Source organism: Microcaecilia unicolor, chromosome 7, assembly GCF_901765095.1.
Source record: "Microcaecilia unicolor chromosome 7, aMicUni1.1, whole genome shotgun sequence".
Classification (NCBI taxonomy): domain Eukaryota; kingdom Metazoa; phylum Chordata; class Amphibia; order Gymnophiona; family Siphonopidae; genus Microcaecilia; species Microcaecilia unicolor.
In genome coordinates, this window is record NC_044037.1 from 5,123,163 (window position 1) to 5,137,379 (window position 14,217).

A 14,217-nucleotide genomic window follows, 5' to 3' on the forward strand; every position below is an offset into this window, starting at 1 on the left:
AAACAGATCCGAGGCGATCGCAGAAAGAATGAGCAGCCGGCGAGCCGCACCTGGGCTTTTAAAGGCGGACGCTGGCGCTTTAAAAAGCGGGGCTGTGGGCGCCGGGGGCGGGGCCCGGGCGGCGCTGGCGGAGCGCCGATTGGCCGGCGGCCGCGGAGGACGCCCTCGCGCTGGGGGTGGGCGTGGGGTAGGCGGCGGGGCCGGGCTGGAGGCGCGTCATTCGGGCTCTGGCCGCCGGAGAGAGAGCATCGGGCGGCGGCGCTGCTGTTGGAGCGGCATCGGGGAGCGGATTGCACGGGGACGCGGTCGGTGGGGGCGGACATGGGCCCCCGGGGGCACCCGCAGCCCGAGCCCCGCTGAGCCGCACGATCGGGCGCACCATGGGCGGGGGCGGCCCCCTCGGCCGATGCCTCTTTGGGATTTTGCTCTTCTGCTGCAGGATCGCTTTACCGCTGGCCAAGAACCTGGAAGCCGTGTCTTGGAGCGCCTCCAACCCCAAGTAAGTGAGAGAAGGAAGGAGGGGGCATCGTTCCCCCGGCGCCGGAACGCTCCGATCCGTGCCCGGATCCCTAGTCCTAGGATGATTTACCTGTGCATCTAGCTGGTCCCCCCTCCCCACCTTGCTTAGGAACTGGCCTGTCAGTCTAACACTTTTTTTGTACAATGAAAAAGCCCCTCCCCCGATTCAAAGGGGGGGGGGGGGACTGGTACAGAGCCCCGGAGCTGCACCTCCCGGGACTGGGCTGTTTTGTCCTGCGTTTTCCCCCCAGGTGCCGTGTTCTGTGCCACAGTCTCTCTTGGCATGGATTTGCTTGTCTCGTGTCTCTTGGTATTTTGGGTGTGAACAGGTCTGGGGCTGCTGTGCTGAGCTCCTGTGGCATTGCCTGGTGATGCCAGCTTGAAGCAAGTTTAGGAGAGCACAAAGCAGATTCATATCAGATAGGCGTGTGTGAAAGGACGTGCATTGTGCCCCCCAGTGTGTTAAATCCAGCAAAGCCATTGAATTCTCTAAGGCTGATTTCGGGGCAAAAATTCCCCAGGTCATGGTTTTGTTGAGGCCAAAGTAGGTTTCCTGAAAACAAATTTTCAACCCTCTCTGATATGTGGCCACGAGTGGCAGAACACGGAGTCCTACCAAAAAGGAGGGCTAACAGCCCTGAGATTCCCTTTCAGAACAATAGAAAATCTAGTCTCATGCACCCCCCTCCCCCGTTTTTATCTCCTCAGGACCCGGGCTGATTTGGGTTTTGGGGTCTGTGGTGTTCTGAGAACTGTGCGGGTGGGTGCAAATGTTTTCACACCATCCTGCTGTCAAATCTGGGGGTTTGGGACTTCCTAGCTGTTACAGAAGCCCAGGAGTGGCCTCATTCAGCCCCTTTTCCCCCGCTGTAGCCCAGTGGGGTTGGTTCCTGCAGAATGAGCAGGCAGGGGCCAGTAGAGGACCACAAAAGCAAAAGTCTTCTCCTCGGAGCAGTTCCTTGCTCTCTAGGTGTGGCAGATACAGACAGCTGCAGAAAACTTGCAAGAAAGATGTTTTTCTGGGGCACACACATGGCAGAAAGTCCTTTGCATAAAGGCTGGTGTGAGAAAGCTTCATTTCTTGCCACTGGAGAGCAGAGTGCTGTTAAAGCAATCATCATTCGCTTATTTTTTTTCTTTAATAGAAAATAGTTTAGGTTTGGACCTGACTGAATCCAGGAGAACATGTCAAATCGGCACAGGAGCTGAATGAAGGTTTAGAAATGATTCCCCCAGTGGGTTCAGAGCCCAGGGTACGGCTGCTGTTTTCCCAGTGACCCATGCAGCTATTCCACGGTCCGGGTCCAATGGACCCCGTTGATCTCACAGACCTTTTCATTACTGCCTTAACAACAGGGTTTTGACTGCTTCTCATTCCAGCTTCACTCCTGGTCCTGGAGGGTTCTTGTGTCTGATTTTCCCCTCATGCCAAACTCAAGCCACAGCGTCCCACTTTACTACACCCTGCAATTGGAACGAATGTGTTTGCATGAAATATAAACTAATGAAACAGGAGTACATTTAGGTCCTGAGGTATGTTAACCCTAGAAAGAGATGGGTGGCTCATTCCCCCCGAAGCTGTAAATTCTTCCTGGAGCAGCCCAACCCCCCCTCCCCTATCCTAGGAATCGCATTCATTCCAGGCCACACTTCTCTGCCCTTTTCCTGCTGCACAATCCATCCTATCTCGAGCTCTTTGCTGCCGCTCAGTTTATTGTTGATCAAAACGCTGCCAAGTGACAATTAGAAAAAGGTTTAGAAATCAGTTCATTTCACTTTTTATGATGCTTGTAGCCATCAAGGCATTGGACAGGATCAAAACATCAAATCACACCTGCATTTCCTTAAAACCCTGTGCACCAAAAGTAGGTCTGGTGCTAAGCAAGATTTCTTTTAGTGATTCTTAGGTGAAGGAGTCTCTGTTTATTAAAAACATTTATATTTAATGATATTGAATTACAGCGAGGTAATCGAATGTTGACATGGCAGATCTGTGTGCTTTTTATTTTTATGTGTTAATAAAAAGCAAAGCCACCCATAAGACAAAATAAAGCAGTCATTTCATTAAGAAAAATCAGATATTTAATATGAAACCTAAAATCACTAATAACTGAAAAACCCGGTTCACAAATCTTTAAAGAGCTGATAGCCAAGGGCGAACCAAGATAAGAGCAGATTCAGTCCTTCTTTCACGTAAGAAATGTATTAAGTTATAGGATTAGAAAAGTATCGGGGTAACGTTTATTTTGTTTCACCTTTATTTCCCGATACTTATCTCCCTTGCCTGCGAAGACGGGCTTGGATCCGTGAAATCTGAAGCAGCTTCTGTTCTGGACTAACAAAGAAGCTTTCCCGATGGCAACCTATCTCCAGCCCTCTGTGATCTGCACAAGTCGGGATCTGTAAAGGCGCTGCGGACGAGCCATCGCTCTTTGGGGAGTTAATTCTTCCTTCTGACCCACTTGTGTTTTTTGTCCAGTAAAAAAGGCTCTCCCCACCGCCCCATTTCTCCCAAAAGGAAACTTGTCCCTGGCCCGTTTTAGGGGAAATGGAAGAGGATCTTGTAAGGCCTGATGGAGACCATCAAGGGAGTAAATGCAGTGGAGGTGAGGCAGCCCAGGCACTGACCTGTGTCCTGTAAATCTCTCATGATTTGTTTATCTTGTGTTTAAATATGAGGAAGGCATAGCAGGGTCCTGTTGTCATTACCATGATAATTACTTTCCCTGCTCCCCTGAAGAAAATACTCTTAATAGAATTTTGTGGCCTGGAGGGAGCTGGAAGCTTTTTAGTGTGTCCGGAGCTGGCAGTGCGAGTTGGACGCTGTGTGGGTTTCTGCCCCGGGAGAGATGGGCATGTTGGCCCTGGTCTCTACAGCATGTGGTTCAGGAACATTTTGAAATGAAGCCCTAGGATACAAAAAGTAGAAGGCGTCCGAGGACCTCCAGTGAGGACACGGAAGGATTTTGCTTTTCTATGGTGTTATTGTTTTAGTTTTTATGGTTAAGTACTTTTTTATTAACACTAAATAGAGTAACTATATTGTTAGAGGACGTACATCAGTCTATAAACCTGTAGAGTTGTAACATTTCCAGCCTTTTATCTCCCTTTTTGCACAAGGAAAATAGTGAAACTTAAATATGGCTGTGTTTTCCTTCTTCGCAGCCTCAATAATTTTTATATTTAAAACAATTTCTGTTCTTTAGGGTCAGAGGAGGGTGCCTGCCGGGTGGGGAATGGGTAGAATGTCCCTGAACAGCCTCACTACATGTCTGGTTCAAGGAAGTCGGTAAATAGAACCGTGTGCTGTATATTGATCGGCCTGGCTGCGTCCTGCTCGATTTGCCCAATAGATACAAGGTGTGGAAGCTTGAAGGATGAGTTGGGACGGTAACAGTATGTGATAATCACTTGCTTCTGTGAGGCTTGTGGAAGCTGCCGGGGTTCACCAGCTTCTTTCATATCCAGGGCCTCTGGTGCTGTTCAGACTGTAAGTGGCACGTTGGCAGGTTCTGAACCCGGGGTCTTGCGGATTTTGTGATTCCCCTTCTGGTAAGAGCAGGCCAGACAGGGCTGGTGCTGGGACTGTGTGGGAGAAAGCTGCAGGTTACTGGGATGTTTTCTGATTGCTCCAGTCTTAGCTTGGAGCTGGAACATTGGTAGTAACAGTTGGTTCAGATTTCCAGGATTCTGCAGCCCTCCAGGCTTTCTTCTGGTCACCCCAGGGTCTGTGCCGCTCTTAGAAAAGTGGGTGGACTTATTCCAGAAGGGAAGTATGGGGACATGGTCTGGGGAAGGGGGGGGGGGTGTCTTCCAGCCTTTCCTCCCAATGTTACATACGCTCAATATTTTTTTTGTATTATAGCTACAGATGGTGATGGGGAAGGGAGACCTTCCCTTCATTCCTCTTATAATGTCTTCTGCTAACACCACCAACGGATCTGGGAGAAGTCTGTGCTGGACCCCTGAGAGCCTGTTTCCACCTTTCCTGCTCTGTATCAGACTTAATCCAATAGCAAGCGCCACCCCAGGCACACAGAAAAGTCTGTAGTAAGGCCCCGGGGCCAGCTGCTCCGGGAATTTCTTGTCTCTTGGAGTCACAAGCTGTTTCCTCAATTTAAGGTGGTCCTGCAGTTTTGACAGGGTCACACCTTTAGACTGTCCTAGGACTGGAGCCCAGGATAATGCTCTACTGTATCGCACCTAAAACCCTGTGTTGAGTTTAGTAGAAATGGCTAGGGCTGGCCCCTGGGCCGCTGTTCTTTCCCTTCCCTGCAGATGCTTTAATATTTGTAGAAGGAATGGGTTTGGGGCCGTCTGTAGTGGGCTGAGAGCTGATCTGCAGTGCTTTTTCGTCAGTGAAACTTGCTAAAGTTTATTTAAAAATTATATTCTGCAACATCTTAACATCCTGGGCAGAACACAATGTGACATCTGAAATCATTTTAAAAAGCCCGTTTCAGTCCACACCCTCCTGCAGGGAGACTCCGGCTCAGCTCCCACTCCTGCCCCCCAGAACTTCTGAGCACCCGATCCTCTCTTGCAGCCCCAGCACATGCTTAAGGGTCGCAGGACAGGGAATCATCTCTTATTTCTGTGATTTTCCCTGAGGAGCCCCTGGTGCATGTTGAGAGCAGGAATTGGCCTAAATTCCTAAGGCAGGATCTGACTGTTCTGACCGGGGTGGTGGTGGTGTTCTGTTCCCTACAATAGGCAGCTTGGGTAAGGAGGGACTACAAGTCAGGCCTAGCTGTGTGTGTTTTTGGGGGGGGGGGGGGGGAATCTAAAGCTGAGCTTAAGCTATAGCACAGCTCGTGACCCCAGGACTAGATTGTTCTGCTGTGTGCCTGAGTGGCCCAGTGCAGGAAGGAGAGTGGGTAGCTGGTTCCCCTCTGCAGTATTTATTTTCAGAGTCAGAATTTGAATTTAGAGCTGGAAGAGTGATCTTAATCCTGATACATATCTAATCTTCCAAGGGATTAATGCTGGAAACTGTTTCTGATGGGTGTGGGAGTCTCAGAACTGGAGGGGACCCCCTGGTTGGCAAATGAGGGGAAAGCAGTGATGCAAAATCGAGCCTTTGCTGTTCCTCTGCTCTGAGGTTTAAATTATAAGACGCTAACCTCGGCTATACAGATGCGGTTTTGCTTTTAACAATTTGCAGTGAAACCCCGTACGGAGACATTTTTCAGACGTTAACCCCAAAGGCAGCATTATGAAGTAGCAGCTGTAAAATCTCTTGCTCGCTTCACACGTTCAGGGAGTGCTTTTGGTTAAATAAGAGACGGGAACTGCCACGTAGGAGTAATGCACATGGCAAGACAGGACAGCAAAGAGTTTTGGTGCTAGTCCGGATTGTGTTTGTGGCCAGGTTGTCAGAGTGATACACAGTGTTTAGTATAAAAGAGAGGAGAAGAGTGGTGGCCGGATCAGCCAGGGTTCAAATCCCACCACTGCTGCTTCCTGTGACATTGGGTTGCATTGCCTCGGGTACAAATTCGGGCTGAGTTATATTAGTGCACGTGAGTTTTAAATCTGACTATAACGGGCTTTCATAATTCACTGGACATTTAGGGCATCTTTTACTAAGGAATTCTCACGTTTTTAGTTTGCACTGGCGTGTCTAACTTTGAGTGCAGGCACCTTAGTAAAAGACTCTCTAAATCACGTTAACAGAGCCTAGTAAATGATGGCCACAGACTGTATACCCGTGGCGAACTAAATCCAAAGAACGGGACAGGAGGACCGATTCCCAAGTTCTCCTCCCAATCGGGTCACAGCTCTGGCCTGCTACGACAGATTTTGCTGCTCCAGCTGCCGTTTCTCCTCTTTCTTCCAGGATTATCCCGAGTTTTTCCTGCTCAGGCTTTGATATTTTTTCTCTCTCTCTCTCAGCTGCTGGTTCTATTTTCTCTTGGGATTTTTGTTTACCCTCCTGTAATCTGCCCATCAAACCTTGCTTTCTATACTGGGAATGATTTTTGGAGAGGGATGTAATTTTTCCTACAGAAGCCCAACGGTTCGATTTTTTTTTTAAACCTCTGAAGGTGGCAGTAACTCTGTTCTTTCTGTTCTGTATTAACATTGATTTCATTAGAATTCTTCTGCTCGTGACTTTAAAGGTAGATGATGATAGAGTGGAGATTGTGCTATCTAATTAGATCACTGAATCAACCCCGTTCTCCGTGGATGTGATTGTAGAGCAGCTGCGGGGGGGCCCTTCTTAGAGGTCATTGCGTAGTTAATATAGCCAGGCACTTCATGTAATTAACATGCTTCACGCGTGACTGCAGCTAGTACTGAACAGGGAGATGCGGAAGAAAAGTTTGTACACAGGGGGCAAGAGCTTCAGATAGGATTTTTTTTTTACAGAGAACTGGCATGTGAAAAAGACCTGGATGGAATGTCAAAAGGACGGTGACACGATGGCTTTCTTCCATGGGACCTTTTCAGTGTGTCAGGCTCAGGCTCGTTATAAACCCGATTCATATTTCCATTTCCTTTCTGTTGCCAATTGTTCGAAGGCATGAGAGCACGGACTGAATGCCTTTAGCCTGGGGAGGAACCGGGTCGGGTAGCTGAAGAACAGAACAGGACATGAGGGGCTTGCAGGCCGGCTCTGTTAAACGTCTCATTTTGCCTTAAATCTCGGCAATGATTAAATTTTTCCAGGAGGTCGTTTGTACTCTAATTAATGAGTAACTGCTGTAGGTTATAACTTGGTTCACTTACCCCCTGGTTAACTATTGTGAATGCTGGCAGGTGAAGGGTTAAACACCCAGGATTAACTGATCTCCAAAGACCAGTGGGCAGAGAAGCAGGTTGAGGGTGCTGCCCTGCAGTCAATCTCAGGTGAACTGCAGCTGGGCTGGGGTATATGGCAGTGACCCCTCATCCGCTCCCCAACCAGCCTGCAGAGGACGTGGCTTTCAAAAGATTTGGGCCAGGGTTCTGGAGGAAAGGTTCATTGACAGTTAAGCAGATGGATATGGGATTGATGAATGTGGGAGTGTCTGGGACTGACCACTCTTAATTGGGCTTGATGGACTTTTGGATTAACTTGGAAACGACACTTTAGTACACAATAGGAATCAGAGAGCTGGTAGATGGTAACTTGATGCATACTGATGGGGTTTTCTTAATTATTTATAAATCATCGCATAATCTCTGGAAAACGATTTACAGTGTATGTGGGGGGGGGGGGGGGGGGGATGTGGAATCTGTCATGTGCCCTGCATCTGCCACATGCCTTCGCTTGGGTCACCTTGGTGGCCAGGGTGACACTTTGTACAGCTCCTTGCTTGCATCCATGTTCGGGTGAAGTGTTTTCCACAGTTGTGTGGCCGCACAGAGGGGTAGTTTAAAAGCAATTTACATGCATAAAACAGTTTTTTTTTCTGTTTAGAAGCGGCTTGTTTTAATTAACTTTGCCCTGGGTACATGCCAGTGAAAGGGACATAATGCCAGTGTGCCTACCTATGAGGCCAGGACAGGAGATGCGAGGGCATCGGCTCGATTTGCACATTCAATTCTGAATTTTCAAAAGTGTATAATTTGTTTTTGTTTTTTTAAAATATTTTCACCGGCTGTCTAATATTTTTGAATATTACTTATCAAGTGTAACGTGTGTGCGTACTTTTCGTCATGGTCATTTTCAAAGGGAAATCATGGCTGGATGTTTCCTTTAAAATCTGGTGTGTATTGTAGGAGGTCTGTTCCAGAAATATTCGTATTTTAGACTCATAATAATAGGATGGAGCTCAGAAAAGGGGTGAAGAATTGCCTTTTGTGTAGGTAACACGCTGCTTCACAGGTTGCTGAGAGGATTTAGGAGGGTGAGAGGGGATGTGTCGGAGATCTGTAGTCCTGGGATTCTCCCAAACGTGTTTCTTTGCTTTACATTAGCACAGACTTGGTCTTTGGCTTAGAGCGGGAGAGTGGCCTAATGGTTAGACAAAAGGCTGAGAAGCTGGGAAGGGTTCAAATCCCACTGCAGCTACTTGTGACTTTGAACAAGCGACTTTAACCCTCCACTGCCTCAGGTACTAACTTAGATTGTAACCTTCCTATGTGTGCCCTGACCTCTCTTCCATTAGGTTACAGAGCACTAGGCTTCACACGGTGTGTTCTACAGGTACAAGAAAAGGCCGTTCCCTGCCCTGAAGAGCTTAGCGTGTGCTTTCCTGTGTCCTGGTTGACATCCTATTCTGTTGCCTTAACGCTCCTGGGTTTTCCGCTGTCCCTAAAGCAGCCTCTGACCACGGATGCCTATGGGGAAGCAACTTGCTCTCCACTGGAACTTAATAACTTGTTTTTTGTACATCCCAGATTTTGGGGTTGTCCTCCACTCAAAGCGGTTTTCACCAAGAACCTGTGGCTGACCTTTCTTGCTGAACACTTGACTCTTTTTCCTGGACAGAGTTTTTGGTAATTTATAACGGGTTTTTTAGGGAGCTGAAAAATATGCTTAAGGTAAGAGGCAGAGCTATCGTGTCACGAGACAGTCCTGGGGGGGGGGGGGGGGGGGGCTTCACTGTTTTGGGAGGTCCTGGGGGCGGGGGCAGGTTGAGAGGTGAGAGACCAGCTGGCACTGTGTGTGAGACTGCATGTTGACCTGAACAGAGCGTCCTTGCTTTTCTTTTCTACCAGTTCTGCGTTTTGACGCCCAGGTCGGCCCCAGACCTGGATACGGAGTGTGGACTTGGCTTGTGCCAGAGCAGCTGATTCCAGAATAAATGTCTGGAAAATTTGGGCTCATCCTGGAGCTGACATCAGCCTCCACCAACATTGGCAGGACTGTGAAACCATTTACGGGCACCTTTTGGGGGCTGCAGGGGGGGGGCACCCTGTTTTCTGGGAGCCCCAAACACATTTTGAGCTTCTGTCTGGCTACTCCCATCCTGCCCTGCCACCATTCATCTGATCTGGGTACAGGAAGAAGAGGCTGGCATTGTACCTGGAAGCAAGCTGGGTGGGCTGCTTGGCCTTGAGCCATTCTTTCATCATCTGCTTCTGTCTTCTCTCCCCCTAGAGCTGTTGGGGTGGGGGGGGGGGGTATGGAAATACTCAGACTGCAGTTCAAAACCAATTTGTGACTGGTGGGTTAGGGTAAATGGTGACATTTCATAGAAATTCTCTTTGCAGGTTGAGAAAATGATCACAGGTCAGAGTAAAGATCAGGGCACTTGCAGAAGTGAGTGAGACATACGTGGCAGCCTTTGCACAGCACAGGCGCAGTGACACCAGATCTGAGGTGGGGAATGAAACATTAAGGCAGTGCTGGGAGCCCAGTTCCAGAGACCGTGTGAAGCTGGTGGGGGCTTCTGAGTGATGAGTACCGGCAGGCAGTGTGGGGGACCCAGTACTTGGTACAGTTCTTGCCCCCAAATAATTCAGATTTTACAACTGAGGGCATTTTGATTTCAATTTTTGAAATCTTTTTAATTTTGCAGTTCCTAGGGGGCAGGTTGAAGCCCTTCGGATGTATTCCTCCTGCTTTGCTGGTGCTCCAGTGTTACTGGGGGGGGGGGGGGGGGGCTGCAGATATACTGGGGTGGTGGATATAACTGAGGACTCAGGATTTTGGGGGTGGGTGGGTGCTGTACTCCTCCCCTTCTTCCTCATTTTCCTCCTGTCGTTGTCAGGTAATTGGTAGCTTCTGCGTGTCCTGGGTGCGATATGTTGGTTGTGGTTCACAATTTTGGCCCCTGAGCAGCAATGAAAATCAGATATGTGGCAGTCTGGACATAGGAGCCAACTTTTCAAAATTATTGGGGTTGCTAAACCCAATGGAAATAGCCCTCCTTGAACACATACAAGGAATTTTCTCATTATTGGGGTGCTCAAGCACCCACAGAGTCGGCTGCTATAAGCACTGGGGTGGAAGGAGTGGGCTTCTGGTGTTTGGAGGTGGTACCTGGTCAAAATGGCCCCGATAAAAAAGCTCCTGACATAACAGCCACTGTCAAAACGGCCTGCCCACAATTTGGCCCTTGACAAGATAGCGGCATGACAAAAGGGGCTGATCAGGATACCCTGCATTTCTTTCCTAATTATCTTACCTTGCCAAACAGGGTAAGGTTGGTAAGACTATGAAAATGATGACAATATATCTTTTTTTTTATTAGCATGTTGATGGAAGAATAGTTTCCTTAAACAGCAGAACAGATCATGAATACCAGTTGGCAGCTAGAGAATTGTGTTTATGCAATTGAATGCTGGTAGGAGTCTTTATCAGTGCAGATTTCAGTTGTAGTTTATTACATTTTTTGTGATGTGTTAGTTTTTCTTAGGGGGCTTTTTTGTCAGGGCTATTGTGACTGGGTGCGGTTCGGAGGCTTATACCCCCAGAGAACTGGTGTGTGGGGGAGGGTTAAAGAGATGACAGAATAAGCTGTCTTTAGGGATGAGTGTTTTCTTTAATACCTGGTGCGCCAATCTCCCCCCCACCCCAAGCCATCGCTACTACACCTCTGAAGCCCTGGCCACAGATGGAAGAGCAGCTAAGAGGGCAGTTTGTCTCTGACACCATTGGGATGGAAATAGGACTTTTTTTGGTGCGGGTCAGCCCTCAACCTGAAGAACTTTGGGGTGGGGCGGGAGGAGGCTCTTATTCAGTGGTCTTCAGAGGCTGGGGGAGGGAAGACACCTTTCAATACAACAAATGCTCTTCAGATGGTTTTGCATGTCAGACCCTCACTAGCAACAATACATGGACTGTAATTGGATTGGAGCCGCTTCAGTACAGCCTCCCCCTTCCTCCCTAAATCTGTCCACCACATGCCCTGAAGCAGTCCACCCCCCCCCCCCCCAGCAGCCTGCCCTCTCCCCTTTGCTGTTCCCAAGGATGCAGTAACTGGATTTGGATATAAGGACCACTCACTTGCCTCATACTGCTGTTGATTATTGGGGTAGTTCAGGGACCAGTAGTACTGTGAGGTGAGAGAGGGGGGGGGGGGCAGAACTGCTCCCCGAGTGTGGAGAAGGAGCATGACAGCTGAAGGAGACCTAGGGACCTCTGTAAATGGGTTTGAGAGAGGAGTGATGGGGACCCTCTGAGGACAGAGGAACTTCAGAAGGGTAGGGGAATGTTGCCCTGGTATAAGGGAAATGGGACTTGATATACTGCCTTCCTGAGGTTTTTGCAACTACATTCGAAGCGGTTTACATATATTCAGCTACTTATTTTGTACCAGGGGCAATGAAGGGTTAAGTGACTTGCCCAGAGTCACAAGGAGCTGCAGTGGGAATTGAACCCAGTTCCCCAGGATCAAAGTCCACTGCACTAACCACTAGGCTACTCCTCCACTCATTCCACCAATAAGAGCCAACCTCATTAGTGATGTCACAATGGCTTGATTGCCCGATACTTGGCTCACTCCTGATATTGTGATGTCATAAGGGAATGGGAAAAGGGGGAAAGGGAACTGGGACTTGACATGCCGCCTTTCTGAGGTTTTTGCAACTACATTCGAAGCGGTTTACATATATTCAGCTACTTATTTTGTACCAGGGGCAATGAAGGGTTAAGTGACTTGCCCAGAGTCACAAGGAGCTGCAGTGGGAATCGAACCCAGTTCCCCAGGATCAAAGTCCACTGCACTAACCACTAGGCTACTCCTCCACTCCCATTATCATCTGTAGGAGAGGCTGCATCCTGAAAGGACATGGGCTCAAGGGCCCAGGGCTGACCTCAGGAGTCACCAGGTGGTAACTTCTTGTGGGTATTCTTTCACCCCCCCCCCCCCCCTCTTGCTCAAATAAAGCATTTTGGGGCAAATTGAATAACTGTGCTAGGAAGCCAGGTTTCTTTCTTGCTCACAAGACATCCATTTGCATTAACTGCTAATTGGGTATGAATTTTTTTTAACTGCTGTTCTCATCTGAGATCAGGGGAGCTTCTATGCAGTCAAAGTGTCAGAGCTGTAGTGTTCACCGTGCACCCCAGAGCTGGCTACAGGCCTATCTTGAAGCATGGCACAGATGCCCAGTGGTTTTTGTGGATTCTCAGGGGGACATGTCTGTCCTTAGTGTGGTGTGTCTGCTTTTATCTCACTGAAGGGCACGCTCCCCCCTCGCATCCCTGTCTCCAATATTAGAAGCAGGTTTTGTTCCCCTCTATAGATCTTGTGCAGCAGGAGAGGCCAGACAAGGTGGGCTGCTTTGGTTGGGGGGGGGGGGGGGGTTCTCCTTGTGGCTTCATTCCATGGGAGATGGGGAGTAATTGGATGTAAATCTGCATGTTGGAGGTTAGGGAGCTGTAAAGCTTCTCTTTCACTTACCCTCAGGCTCTCCAGAAGGAAATACCACAGAACAATTGGGATGGAAAAAGGGAGGGGAGAGAGAAGGGAGTTGGAGGTTTTCATTCTTCATAGAAGTTGCTTTTTTCCTGCTGTTTTAGGGGTTTGTTGAAAGCTTGTTCTTTTTTTCTTTTTTTTTTCCCCCCACATTGGCCACCCCCCTTCCCTTCAGTGGACTGTGGATTCTGGGCCTGGCTTTTTCCATAAGGAGCTCGGCCTCGGCTTTGGAACGAAGTCTGGATGTATTTTTAAACAATTTTCTTGGATGACGTTGTGCAGGCGGTAATTTTCCACGCTTGGGGACTGGCAGAGAGAGGGGTACTGTAATCTTTACATTTAGAAAAGGCGCCTTCTCGTGTTTTGGATCTGCTGGTACTGGGTGGCCGGTTTAATAAAAGGTTTTCGCTGGTTTTGGTGTGCTGAGAAGGTTCTGGGCTCTTTCTCTGGAGGCCCAGCGTTGCGAAGGGAGTTGGCAAACCTTGAGGGCAACGTGGATACACTTTATGAACTCTGTCATCGTTATACTGCGTTTGTCCTTACTTTTATTATGCAATTGAGATACGGTTTGTAATTTCTTTTTATTTATTGCTTGATTTATAGAGGGTGAGCAGAAAGCAATGCAAATAAATATATTTTCATATGTTCTCTAGCTTCTTTTGTCTTCGTCTGACTTTTCTCCAGGTTCAAATACTCTAGTTTTTGTTCTGTGAATTAGATGAACTTATGACCTGAAGTCCGATTTTTACATCTGACTTAACACGACAATTTTGTGTATTATCAAGCTAAATTAATTTTAAGAGCGCCTACCAGACTCTTGCAAACATGCTTATATCGTAAAGATTCATCGGCAGCTGTGAGTCTCTCTGAAGGACACCGATACAGCGTCTCCCAATTTATACCTGCCCTGAGGCAGAGGTGTGCGTGCTCTTTGCACGTACACCAGGGTTTTATAACATAGAGACATTGCAGCGCAACCCGAACTGCGCTCCCGGCATACTGCTCCCTACTGTCCCTGGTCAGGTCGCACTTCTGGCCTGGGGACAGGATTCAGCAGAATTCATTGCTCTGGCTACTGTTTCTCTTCTGTCCTCCAGGATTATAGAGCTTTTTTCCTGCTCGTTCATTTTTGGGAAGTCTCTAATTTTCTGTCGGTTTGGGAAATGTGCATCTCTGGACTCTTGTATCTTGCAACATATAATTAAAACAGACAAATGAAAATGTTTCTGCAGTACTGTCCTTGGGTCCCAGTGTCCCGGCTCTCTTCCTGCATGTAACTGCTCCTTTCCAGTCTCGGCGTAGGGCGAGTTATGTTCAGGTACAACAGCTAGTTCCCTGTCCCTAGAAGATTTACTGTCTGTTTTTATACCTGGGGCGATGGAAGGTGAAGGGATTTGCTCAA

The 14,217-nt window shown here is 48.3% G+C and overlaps 1 protein-coding gene across 1 annotated transcript in view; it reads left to right on the forward strand.

The window, feature by feature from the left end:
• The first annotated feature begins 236 nt into the window (after positions 1–236).
• Positions 237–14,217, forward strand: part of EFNB1 (ephrin B1) — an 89,194-nt gene continuing 75,213 nt past the window's right edge. Inside the window, exon 1 of the mRNA XM_030208794.1 lies at positions 237–499. Coding sequence (XP_030064654.1) covers positions 381–499 — 119 coding nt within the window. The 5' untranslated portion in view covers positions 237–380. The remainder of the gene's footprint in view (positions 500–14,217) is intronic.